The following is a 12,257-nucleotide window of genomic DNA, read 5'->3' as shown; positions in this document are numbered from 1 at the left end:
TATTAATTTACATGTGATGGGCGCAGCTCTGCCCCCCAGCATCCCCCCCCCCCCGCCGGTTTATCAGCCCAGCGCTGCATCCCACATCGGGGGGCTAATCATACCGTATGTCACCCGCGAGCGCAGCTTCTCTCCCCCCCCGCGCCAAATAATTATCAGCCGCTGCGCTGTACTTGTAAAGTAGCTTGAGCATGAAGGGCCTACATATACACCTGAATGTTTTTTTTGTAGCACACACCTCTATACTTCTAAACACTGCCCAATACCTTTGCAAAAGAGCAGTTAAGTATTCCTGTGCCGGACTGCAAATATTAAAAAACAAACTTTAACTTACCTTCGTCCTCCGTTCCCACGTTGCTAAGGAACCGGCCTCATGGTCCCTCCGCTGCTCTTGTTGCGGTCCTGGGGATGGGAAGGTCACAGAGCCTCCAGCCTATCACCGGCCGCAGCGATGTCCCGCCTCAGCCGATGATAGGCTGAGCCGACTGTTGTGTAAGAAGCCGGCCGACTCCTTACATGACAATGCGCTCAGCCTATCATCGGCTGAGGCGGGACATCGCTGCAGCCGGTGATAGGCTGGAGGCTCTGTGACCTTCCCATCCCCAGGACCGCAACAAGAGCAGCGGAGAACAGTGAGGCCGGTTCCTTAGCAACGCGGGAACGGAGGACGAAGGTAAGTTAAAGTTTGTTTTTTAATATTTGCAGCCCGGGCATTGTCTAGATCAGTGGTCTTCAACCTGCGGACCTCCAGATGTTGCAAAACTACAACTCCCAGCACAGCATGCCCGGACATTAGGGGTGTGAATTGCCAAGAATTTGGCGATACGATTTGAATCGCGATACCAGTGTGGCAATTCGATATATCCTGATACATCGCCCACCAGGGAGCATTCACAGATCCCTTTAGACACCGCTGTCAGCTTTGACAGCGGTGATCTAGTCGCCCAACGCGCACTTTTCTCATTTTATCCCGCCCGGGCTGCAAAATAAAAGAAAGCACACTTTCTCTTACCTGCCAACGAGCCGCCGGAGCTCCGGTACAGGTGTTCGGTCCCCAGGCTGTATTCTTTTTACATCGCTGCGGCCGGTGATAGGCTGAAGCTCCGTGTGACGTGCCGGGCTAACAGGAAGTAAGAAGAATACAGCCCGGGGACCGAACACCTGTACCGGAGTGTACCGGAGCTCCGGGGGCTCGTTGGCAGGTAAGAGAAAGTGCGTTTTCTTTTATTTTGCAGCCCGGACGGGATAAAATGAGAAAAGTGCGCGCCGGACTACTCCTCTAATAGCGAGCCGCGGCCGCATGCTGGCTATTAGTGGCGGCCCCCGGCTACTGAGAACAGCCGGGGGCTGCAGAGTATGGAGCGGGCACGAGTCGGAGCCCGCTCCGTACACCCAGAGCGCCGCCGCGTCAGATCCGGCCTGCCCGGCTCCACAGATGTGGAACTTGTATCTCCTGATGCCCAAGACATGACATGCTGTTCCGGGCGTCAGGAGATACAAATTCCACATCCCTAAAAGGATCGATTCAAAAATATTTTGAATCGATTCAGTATCGCCAAGTGAACAAATCGAGATAATCGCGCAAATCGATTTTTTCTTACATCCCTATTATCCATCCTGCCCATCTTTTTGTTACTGATTTTGTTTCTAGCTCTGGTCCCGCCCTTCGAATCATTCTTCATTGACTTTGATTTTTACCTTTTTTTCAAATGCAACAGTAAGTAAGAGTGTTCAGGTGTGCTACTCGCACTGTTCCCAGCATGCATCTCTTTATAGCCAGCGCAGAGCTTGTAACAATCGCTAACCCCCTATGTGTTCATCATATCCTTTAGTTGCCTACATAAATTTAGGGTATGTTCACACTGAAATTTCTTGCTGAATTTCTTGCTGAATTTCTCAGAATTTCTCGCTGAGTCCACAATCTCCCTGCTCGGGCAGAAATGATCCAGAGTCTGCACTTATGTCTGCAGCAATTTGCTGTGGACCAGTGTTTCTCTACCAGGGTGCCTCCAGCTGTTGCAAAACTACAACTCCCAGCATGCCCGGACAGCCGAAGGCTGTCCGGGCATGCTGGGAGTTGTAGTTTTGCAACAGCTGGAGGCACCCTGGTAGAGAAACACTGCCTTGAACACTGACAAACGGGTCTTATCTTTCAGATCGCGCCGGAAGATAGAACATTTTCAGTCCTCTGTAGGAAGCCAATACCTCATCAGAGGTGGCGTCACAAAAATTCTTTATTTTCAGTGTCAAGTGTTTGTATTAATTTTATGCGTAAATATAACGTAAATGTTTTACCATTTTTTAAGGCAATGATTACTTTCGCTACCAATTATCATTTAAAGGGTTGTTACCTTCTTAGATTTTAATGGTGTATCCGGTGCAGCCCCTTGAGGAAGCCAGGGGTATATCCTAAACTTATAGGGGTTTCCCACTAAACTTTTCTCACCTATGCACAGGCTAGTGGGGGACCCACCTTTGGAAAGCCCAGCAGTCATTTTCCGGGTCCACATTACTGTCCACAATAGGTCTTTTCTGCTGCTTTTAGTTGGGATATGAACAATGTTGTGGATAGGGAGTCTAGTCATCTCTATTTGCTGCTCAGAGCTGAAGGCATCATTGGACAGTGACCTTCTTATTTCTCAGCCAAGTGTCAAGGAGGCAGAGCTGAGCTGCTCAAGTGCCACAGCCTGGCCTACTTACTTGCCCCCCACCTCTCAGCCCCTACTTGCCTGACATAAAGAGCCCTCTACATCAATCAATGAGGAACTAGGAGGTGTGTCCCGCTGTGGCACTTGAGCAGTTTGACTCTGCCTCCATGACACCTCACTAAGAAATAAAAAAAAAAGTAATTTCATAAGTTTGGCAACCACCATCAGTTCCAGGAATGGTACACTCTGTTCTTATACAGCTATACAGTGGGGACTGTAGCTCTTAGCAGCAAATGCAGCTGGCAGGTTCCCATTAAATATTCAGACCTACAGTATCCTGCACATATTTGATGCTGCAGATTTGAAGCTGTGTTCAAGTTTACGTTAAAATCTGCAGCATGAAATATACGCAAGATACTGTACATGTGAATACAATCTCAAGGGGTTGTCCGACTCCACTAAATATTTGATTAAAGGGGTACTCCGGTGGAAAACGTTTTCTTTTTAAATCAATTGGTGCCAGAAAGTTAAACAGATTTGTAAATTACTTCTATTAAAAAAATCTACCCTTCCAGTACTTTTTAGCAGCTGTATGCTACAGAGGAAATTCTTTTCTTTTTGAATTTTTTTGTCTTGTCCACAGTGCTCTCTGCTGACACCTCTGTCCATGTCAGGAACTGTCCAGAGCAGCATAGGTTTGCAATGGGGATTTGATCTGGTACGGGCATCAGGTGTCAGCAGAGAGCACTGTGGACAAAAAAAAAGAAATTCAAAAAGAAAGGAATTTCCTCTGTAGCATACAGCTGCTAAAAAGTACAAACATTTTTAATAGAAGTAATTTACAAATCTGTTTAACTTTCTGGTACAAGTTGATAAAAAAAAAATAAAATAAATACATATATGTTTTCCACCGGAGTACCCGTTTAACTATTAACACCTACGGTATCCTGCACATATTTGATGCAACAGATTTGAAGCGGTGTTCAAGTTTACATTAAAATCTGCAGCATAAAATATACGCAAGATACTGTATGTGTGAATACAATCTCAAGGGGTTGTCCAACTCCACTAAATATTTGATTAAGCACTCAGGTTGGCAAATAAAAATTGAAAAAAGTGATACTCCAAGACCTGGCATCATCAGGATGTGAGCGGTGAGGAATTGAGGCAGATGAGTATCCCTTTTTTTTACCATTTGTATGCCAGGCTGCAACCTTCCTCAAATATTTAGTGAGACCGTACTACCCTTTTAAATGGGCACTGTCAGATTAAAAGAACTTTTGATATGTTGTAAAGTATGTATAACCAATAGGTTTTGCAATTGCTTTCATTCGAAAATTTTCAGTATTTCATACAGAAAAAGCCAGTCAAACAACTGCCCCCCCTGCCTGCTTGGACACATACTAGTCCTGCTGTGTCCATGCGTCATCACCTATGTCATGGACACATTTCCTTGATTGACAGCTGTGAGTGCAGGGAGGAAAAATCCTCCCACTGTCAGCTTGTGTCCCGATACTGTCAGTGAGGACAAGCTGGGAGTTGTAGTTTTGCTAATGCTAAGGGAGATGTGAGCAGACAGCATACTGAGGGAGGGGGCAGAGACCTGCATAGTGAGGCCACGCCCCCTCCCTTTGGGAGGAATTCAGACTAGTGAGCTAAATTTAAAGTTTAATAAAAAAATAAAGGTGCTAGACACATAAAAATTTGATGTACATGGTCAGGATTAGGTACCGAGTGATATATTTAAAAAAAAAATAAAATTTGGTTGGATCTGACGAGTACACTTTAACGAAAAATCTTCTTACAAGAACAATAACCACACTCAACCACATACAAAGATGACAAAGTCCAGCACATGTTCTTACCACACAGTAACAAAGGGGTTGGGTGGTCCTGGGTGCCCTGTCTCAAAAAGCCCTCTATCTTCCGTAAAGTCTTCCTCCGTGGTGTGTATGCCCTTGGTTCCGAGATGGGCCTACAAACTAAACGGACTCCTGAGAAAGTCCATTGGAGCATATGGAGGGTTTCTTCCGAAGTCTTTATCTTACACCTCAAACCTCCTGTTACAGACTGCTTGACCTGGCTTTTAAAGACTGGGACTGGTCTCTGGATGACGTAGAGGATGATGGAGATGATGTTTTTGATTTCTGAAGCGGTAACTTTGGGTAATTGGCGAATGCGGATTTGATGATATTATTTTAGTGCCTGCGTTTGATGTGTGCATTCCCAGTGAAAGCTTGCTCCTCAGCATAGTAGCTCCTATGGGGTACACCAACTAAAACTGTGACCTACAGAAAACAATGCCGGCAGGTTATTAGACCAAACTGGCGGTGATGGCCATGTTGAGCAGTGTTTAACATTGGGCAGTTCCTTGCTTCATTGACCTTGATATTGCTCTGCAACACAACATTTGAGGATTATCAACACTAAAGTGTACCACCGGCACTCTCAAAGCCAAACATGGTTTGTTTAAAGGGGTACTCCGCCAGAAAAAATCTTATCACCTATTTAAAGTATAGGGGATAAGATGGGGATAATCATGGGGACCCCCGCGATCTCCGGCACGGCAGCCCAGTCATCCAGTGCTCGGAGCGACCGCTGCTCCGTGCTGGATAACTGGCGACTACAGCCACCACGCCCACTCCATTCATGTGTATGGGAGGGGCGTGACGGCTACTACGTAGCCGTCACGCCCCTCCCATACACATGAATGGAGGGGGTGTGGCGTCACGCACACAGAATCTCTGAGCTTCCGTGTTCCGGACTCCGCTGCTGCCGGCCCGAAGATCCTCAACGGCGGAACCCCCACGATCAGACATCCCCTATCCTATAAAATGGTTTCCGGCGGAGTACCCCTTTAAGTATTGAGAGCCTCAACCATCATAAGAATAATTTGATTTAGTTAGCATGTATATATTTTTTTCTTACTTGAACGTGGATGCATGTAAAAATATAGCATAAAGGGTCATAAAAATCTTATATTTGCCCGTTATGCGTTTCATGGTCCTGATATCGGGGCATGCTGCAGTGTCAGACATGGTTAGGCTTATATACAGATTACAGGTGGCAGCATGTTTATATTAGATCTACAGTATCTTACTTGTTTTGCTGTGGGCTTTATGCATTTTAGTGTGGTAGTGTTGAAGTGTGTGTTGTGCAGTGTTGTTGTGTTGGTTTTGTTTTTACGGGGTCCATGCAAAATCGTTATCAATCTGATTGCTGGTCGTTTTGTTAACCCCTGAAATGCTGCAGATAATGTCATTGCCACAAGTCACAGCAGCTAAAGCAGCTATATATGAACTTAAAATGTGCCTGTCACTTATAAAAATAAAAAAAATTGTTTACATGTCCTAGCGCAGGCAGAGGTAACCTTGGGCTAGGCAGATGTTTTGGACTACAGTACATCTCCCAGAAAAAAAAGGTGTCAAAGCATCATGACAAATGTACAGTTTAAAACATCTGCAGTGCCGAAGGTTGCCTATACCTGTCCAAGGAACATGTGAAGAGTTTTGATCGGGGGGGGCGGGGGGGGGGGGAGTTCTGAATGTGCAGACCTCCGCCTATCAGGAGAACAAGCCGGGAGAAGGCCACACACCCCGACACTCCTCTCCCCGCTCTGTGTCATGTGATCAAGACATACTTCATAGACTTACAATGAGATTGTATCTCGGTCACGTGACTTAGAGCTGGGAGAGAACGTGCTGAGAGCGGCCTTCTTCAGACTTGTTGTCCTGATCGGTAGAGGTCTGAAAAACTCAGACCCCCCCCACCTATGAAAACTTTTCACTTGTCCCAAAGACGTGTCAAAATTTTCTCCATTTAAGTGAAAATACTGCATGCCATAAGTGTAAATAGCTGACTATTCTCAGATCTACTGGCAAACGAGGGTTTTAAAGGGAACCTGCCATCACTTTCATGCTGCCTGAACTGTGAATTATTGGGGAAATCCCTAGTCTCCCCACCCCATCGGCCTTGATTTACAGATATCTCGCTCTTTGAGTATAGGTAAGATCTGTTAATCAAGGCTGATGGGGAATGGAGGTTGCCACCGAGGACCGCCCCAATGTCTTGTGGTTCAGGCAGCATTAAAGTTCACTGCACTTGGAAGAATGCCCCCTTTTTTACAACCCACTCTGTAAGGACAAGGAACTAAAACTGTAATACAATGTACTATGTACAGGGACTGGTCTCTGGTTTGACTGACAACTCAAGTTATTATTATTATTTTTTTTTTTTTTTAAAGGGAACCTGTCACCATGCTGCCCGATCTACCAGCCTTATGTGGAAGAGCTGAGCGAGTTCATATATATAGAATTGTGTAATAACATACAGTCTAACATGTAACTTGTGGATTGATCTCTGCTAATTCTAGGCTAAGGAGTCCAGTTAGCGGTTCTCATTATATTTACAAATAACTGTCAATTACTGCTTAGGACCGCCCACTGGACTCCAAAGCCTGGAATAAGCAGAGATTTCAATGGCTAATACACAAGTTACAGTTAATCTTTTCCAATAAAACTATATATCAATCCGCTCAGCTCCTCCTTCTCTAGAACATGGTGCCTTCAGATCAAGTCATATGTATATTTGGCGTGACAGGTTTCCTTTAAGGCCTTATTCAGCTGGCGGAATTTCTAAACAGAAAAGTTCTGCTCTGTAATCCCCTTGCAGCAGAGTCCCATTGCTTTCAATGGGGTTCTGCTGCACCACGCATATGTTAAGAATTTCTGCGCCGGAAACATCTGCCGCTAAAATTCCATTTCTTGCAATAGGAACCGCTTGGAAATGCTTTGCCATCTATGGAGATGGCGCATTTCCGAGCGGGCCTAGTGCCAGCTGTTGAGCCGATGCCTGCCGCGGACGGAATGTGGACCTCGATATGTTGCAAAACTACAACTCCCAGCATGCTGGGAGTTGTAGTTTTGCAACAGCCAGATGTCCACAGTTTGGAGACCACTACTAGAGATGAGCGAACTTACAGTAAATTCGATTCGTCACGAACTTCTCCGCTCGGCAGTTGATGACTTTTCCTGCATAAATTAGTTCAGCTTTCCGGTGGGCTGGAAAAGGTGGATACAGTCCTAGGAGACTCTTTCCTAGGACTGTATCCACCTTTTCAAGCCCACCGGAGCACCTGAAGGCTGAACTAATTTACGCAGGAAAAGTCATCAACTGCCAAGCGGAGAAGTTCGTGACGAATCGAATTTACTGTAAGTTCGCTCATCTCTAACCACTGCCCTAGAGAATTTATTAGCTGTATATTTATTAAAAGATTCTTACTTCTTCATTATTATAATAATAATAATACATTAATTTTGTCACTGTTGTCTTATTGTCTTTTTCTCATTGTCTTTTTCTCATTGTCTTGCAGTTAACTGCCTTCTGTGAATGCAGTGCCCATTTCAAGAAGATTTCTTCCATTAAATGAAAAAAAAAAGACTGAACGCAAAATAAGGTGTCCAAAATATAAAAAAAAAATACTATATTTTTCCAAAAGACTGTGCTTATATATATCAGAGGTTTACAAAAAAAATTGTTGCTGCAATATAAGAAAGAGAAAAAAAAAAAAAAAAGAAGTTAATGTTCTTTTCCTGATGAAGTGGCTTTGGAATGCTCAGGGTGGTCAGAAGTCACTGTGATAACGTTAAACCCCATAACCTCCGACCCCGGGATTAATACCCAGGTTACACTCCCGATACTTTGCAGTGACTTTTTTCTTTTTTTTTTTCGTGAAGCGGCTTTTACCGCAGAATAAGATGTAAAAGCTTCAAATCGAGGATGGCGATTGTTCGGAGAAGTGCTGGTTCCACAACATTTTCTCCTCTTCCTCCCCTTCCCCAATTTATTTTTTTTTTAACACACTACATCCAGGCTACAGAGGAGTGCCCCGGTCTCACAGCATGACAGCTTCCACAGCAGCGGTTTTGGTGCTTCGTATCGCTTTGACTCAGCCAACGAATGAGCCTCTCAAGGCGAAAAAACAACAACAAAAAGACCGCGTGCATGTATATATATATATATATATATATATATATATTCATATTCATATCGTACTGTATCGCCAGAGGCTTTGTGAGAATGCCACCCTTTTATTTTTGTACTCCCTGACCAATACCTGGGGTTTGTGACTATGCACATGTAAAAAGCCATACTGTTTATCCATTTTTTTTGACTCCTAAAGAGGGATTACGAAAAGGAAGAGGTAAAAGAAAAAATAATAAATTGCAAAATTGCATGCAAGCACTGAGCACATTCAGTCTCTAAGCCTGTGTAACTGCGCAAATCTTCCTAAAAAAAAAATATATGGATGCCTTAATTAATAAAAAAAAAAAAAACATTGTCAAACTAGTTTGACCATTCCATCACTAAGCTCCAGCCATTTTTTTTTGGCTGCAAATTCAGCTTATTTAGCTCTTAGGGGGCTGATGTGTCGCACTAATGATTCTTTTTTTTTTTTTATCATTATTATTTTTGTTTTTCTGTCGCTTTTTGAATGTATTTGGAAAAATTCTAGAATTTAAAAAATGTATCCTGTATAAAATGGAAAAGAAGTAACCCCCCCCCCCCCACCCCCCCTTTCAATGGCACATTTCTTCAACCCTCAGTATTAGTAATTATCGAAACCAAAACGAAAAATTCCCACAAAAAAATTTACCCACATTTGACTGTACGGTAGCGGCAGCCATTTTGTGGGCGGGGTATGTATTTATGTAAATGCCGCCAACATAAATCTATTAAATATAGGTCTATTCCTGCTATGTTAACGCCATACAGGTAGTAGTGCATACCCGCGTAGAAACATTTTTAATTGTCACCCACTTGTCTTCCGGTGTGGGTGACTACTGTATCAGTACATTTTGTTATGTGTATAGAAGTTTTATTTACCGTACAATAGACTGCCTTCCTAGTCTACACTGACTTGCCCTCCAACGCAGGGCAAAGGGGGGGTTGGGGGCGGGGTAAGGGGTTGAAGAATATGCTCTGTGTCCGGATAGGGGGCGACCTTATGTAGCGTATGTACATAGGCGGTAATTTAGGGATGTCATAGGGTCCTGTTAATCCGAACAGTTGCCTGTTTTTGGTGCCTTAGAGATGTTGCCATTTCCAGTGTTGCGTTCTCATGAATACTACTATACCCCACAACATAGCTGCCTCTACTGCGCCCCTGCTGGAAGAAAAGGGTATCCAATAAGTGCTACTTTTTTTTCTTTGTTTTGTTTTTTGTTTTTTTTCATTCTTTTGCTTGCCTTGGTTTGTTTTCTGTTCTACTTTATGCTTTTATTTCTGCAGAGAGAAAAAAAATGGACATCTATGATTGAATAAATGTGTTTTCTGTTTTTTTTTTTTAAGTGTTCCTGTCACGTACATCCTCCCCTACACACGCACGCACATAAACCCTGGGCTGTCACAAGCTTCAGTCATACTGTAGATGTATTTTAATATTTCAGGAACAGTTTCTCTAGCACCTAGCTCTAGGTTATTGAATACTTTTTCTATCGGAGCATTTGAAGAAGAATGTTTAGCTGGGATGTAAAAAATAACAAAAAAAAAAAATGAAAGAAATAAGGACCTCGGAGGTGCTTATTGGAATTATTTTTACATGGTCTTATTAAGAAAACAAAGTATATATATAAATATAATTTATGTGGGCTCGTTCATGCTGTATGCCTAAATATCCCTCAAAGTGCATGTTTTATACAGAAAGCAGTATGATAAAATGTTAACCATATTGACAATAAAATATAACATGTAGCCTTCAGCGCCTCTGGTCTCTTGTAATGTTCTCTGATCTGTCACCTAATGCCTCTTGTTTCTCCCTTCTGTATACAGCACTATACGCGTCCATAGGCTATCTTGTATTGCAGCTTATTTACGTGAATGGTGTGAAGCTGCAATACCAGACACAGCCTATAGACGAGTGTGGCGCTGTTGATCCTTTTTGTATTTTGAATGATTGTACCTGGGCTTAGGTCTCATTATTGTGATAATAACACTTGCATATATGGGTGATCCTGCTCAGTTATTGACTCTCTGTTTGAATGACAGATCAGTTACTGTTTAGGACCTCCCACTAGACTCCTAAGTTTGGAAAGAGCTGGAATGTAAAGCAATAAATAACAAGTTGTTTGGAATCTTTTCCCACAAACTATATATCAATCTGCTCTATAACATGATGCCTACAGGACTGCATTTTTAATGTGACCGGATCCTTTTTAGGGCAGGGTCACACGTAATGGATCTGCAGCGTATTTTATGCTGCGGATCCGCTGGTGACCCGACCCTATTGTGTGCTTCCAGATAGGGGGGAACAGCTGGAGGCACGCTATAGGGTAGGGTCACCGGCGGATCCACAGTGTAAAATACACTGCTGATCCATTACATGTGACCCTGCCTTAAAGCAGTATTTTCCAAACAGTGTGTCTCCAGCTGTTGCAAAACTACAACTCCCAGCATGCCCGGACTTTCAAAGGCCATGCCTTGAATATTTCCAGGCAGAGATTCCCTAGTGTTTAACCGAGCCTTACTGTGCAATTGGATAGTGTCTCCGATCTAACCTAAGGAGAGTCCTAGAGAATCCCTTTAAAGGGGTACTCTGGTGGAAAAAAAAAAAATCATATCAACTAGGGCCAGAAAGTTAAACAGATTTGTAAATTACTTCTATTTAAAAATCTTAACCCTTCCAATACTTATCCACTGCTGTATACTACAGAGAAATTTGTGAAGTTCTTTCCAGTCTGACCACAGGGCTCTCTGCTGACACCTCCATGTCAGGAACTGTCCAGAGCAGGAGAGATTTTCTATATGGATTTGCTTCTAATCTGGACAGTTCCTGACACAGACAAAGGTGGCAGCAGAGAGCACTGTGGTCAGACTGAAAAGAACTATACAATTTCTCGGTTGGTTCCATTGGGAGACACAGAGACTGTGGGTATATCTTGCTGCCACTAGGAGGCTAACACTAGGCATAAAAAAAGAAAGTCGTCCCCTCCTGGCAGGATATACCCACCTACTGACCCTGAGCTAATCAGTTTTAGTTTAGTGTCAGAAGGAGGCACACACAGGTATGGAGTTCTCCAAACCTGGTCGTCTTTTTTATTTTTTAGCTAGGGCCTGATTTTTTTCTCCTTTTTATTTCTTGTTTTTAGGTGGGGGTTCAGGAGCATGGCGCTACCTGTTCCCCCATATGCGGATAAGGGGCATGGGGCATAGAGTATGCACCATTAACCCCTTACCGCCAATGGTCAAAGCTTGGGGTTGCACCTTGGATCCGGGTCCCCCTAACTTCCCTGCTCGTCCCGCTGTTTCAGCCTGATATGACACGGGTGACCATAGCCTGCTTAAGACATCCTAGGTGAGTATTTATGAGTTAAGGTGAGTATGTTTCCCCTTCCCCTTCTTTCTTTACCTTTTTTCCCTGTCTTTTCCAGGCCCCTCTCCTTGGGACCCCAAGTGGGTTTCCCTATCTTTTATTAAGTTCTGGGACATGTCTGGGACTCTCAGCCTCCGGGATAGTCGGGGGTTACTGGGGCAGCTCTATCCCCTATTCCCCCTTCCGGCGCCGCTTACTTTTCTGGCGCATCTCGATTCGGGAGTCAGTGTTACCGCAGC

At 43.8% G+C, this 12,257-nt stretch overlaps 1 protein-coding gene across 7 annotated transcripts in view; it reads left to right on the top strand.

Annotated features, from left to right (window-relative positions):
* The window catches only part of ROCK2 (Rho associated coiled-coil containing protein kinase 2), a 211,146-nt gene extending 200,741 nt beyond the window's left edge, over positions 1 to 10,405 (top strand). For all 7 annotated transcript variants that reach the window (XM_056564195.1, XM_056564199.1, XM_056564197.1 and 4 more), the window contains one exon: positions 8,020 to 10,405. In XM_056564195.1, coding sequence (XP_056420170.1) covers positions 8,020 to 8,023 — 4 coding nt within the window. In that variant the 3' untranslated portion in view covers positions 8,024 to 10,405. The remainder of the gene's footprint in view (positions 1 to 8,019) is intronic.
* Positions 10,406 to 12,257: the final 1,852 nt, after the last annotated feature.

Source organism: Hyla sarda, chromosome 3, assembly GCF_029499605.1.
Source record: "Hyla sarda isolate aHylSar1 chromosome 3, aHylSar1.hap1, whole genome shotgun sequence".
Classification (NCBI taxonomy): Eukaryota; Metazoa; Chordata; class Amphibia; order Anura; family Hylidae; genus Hyla; species Hyla sarda.
This window is presented reverse-complemented; position numbering and strand designations above follow the sequence as displayed.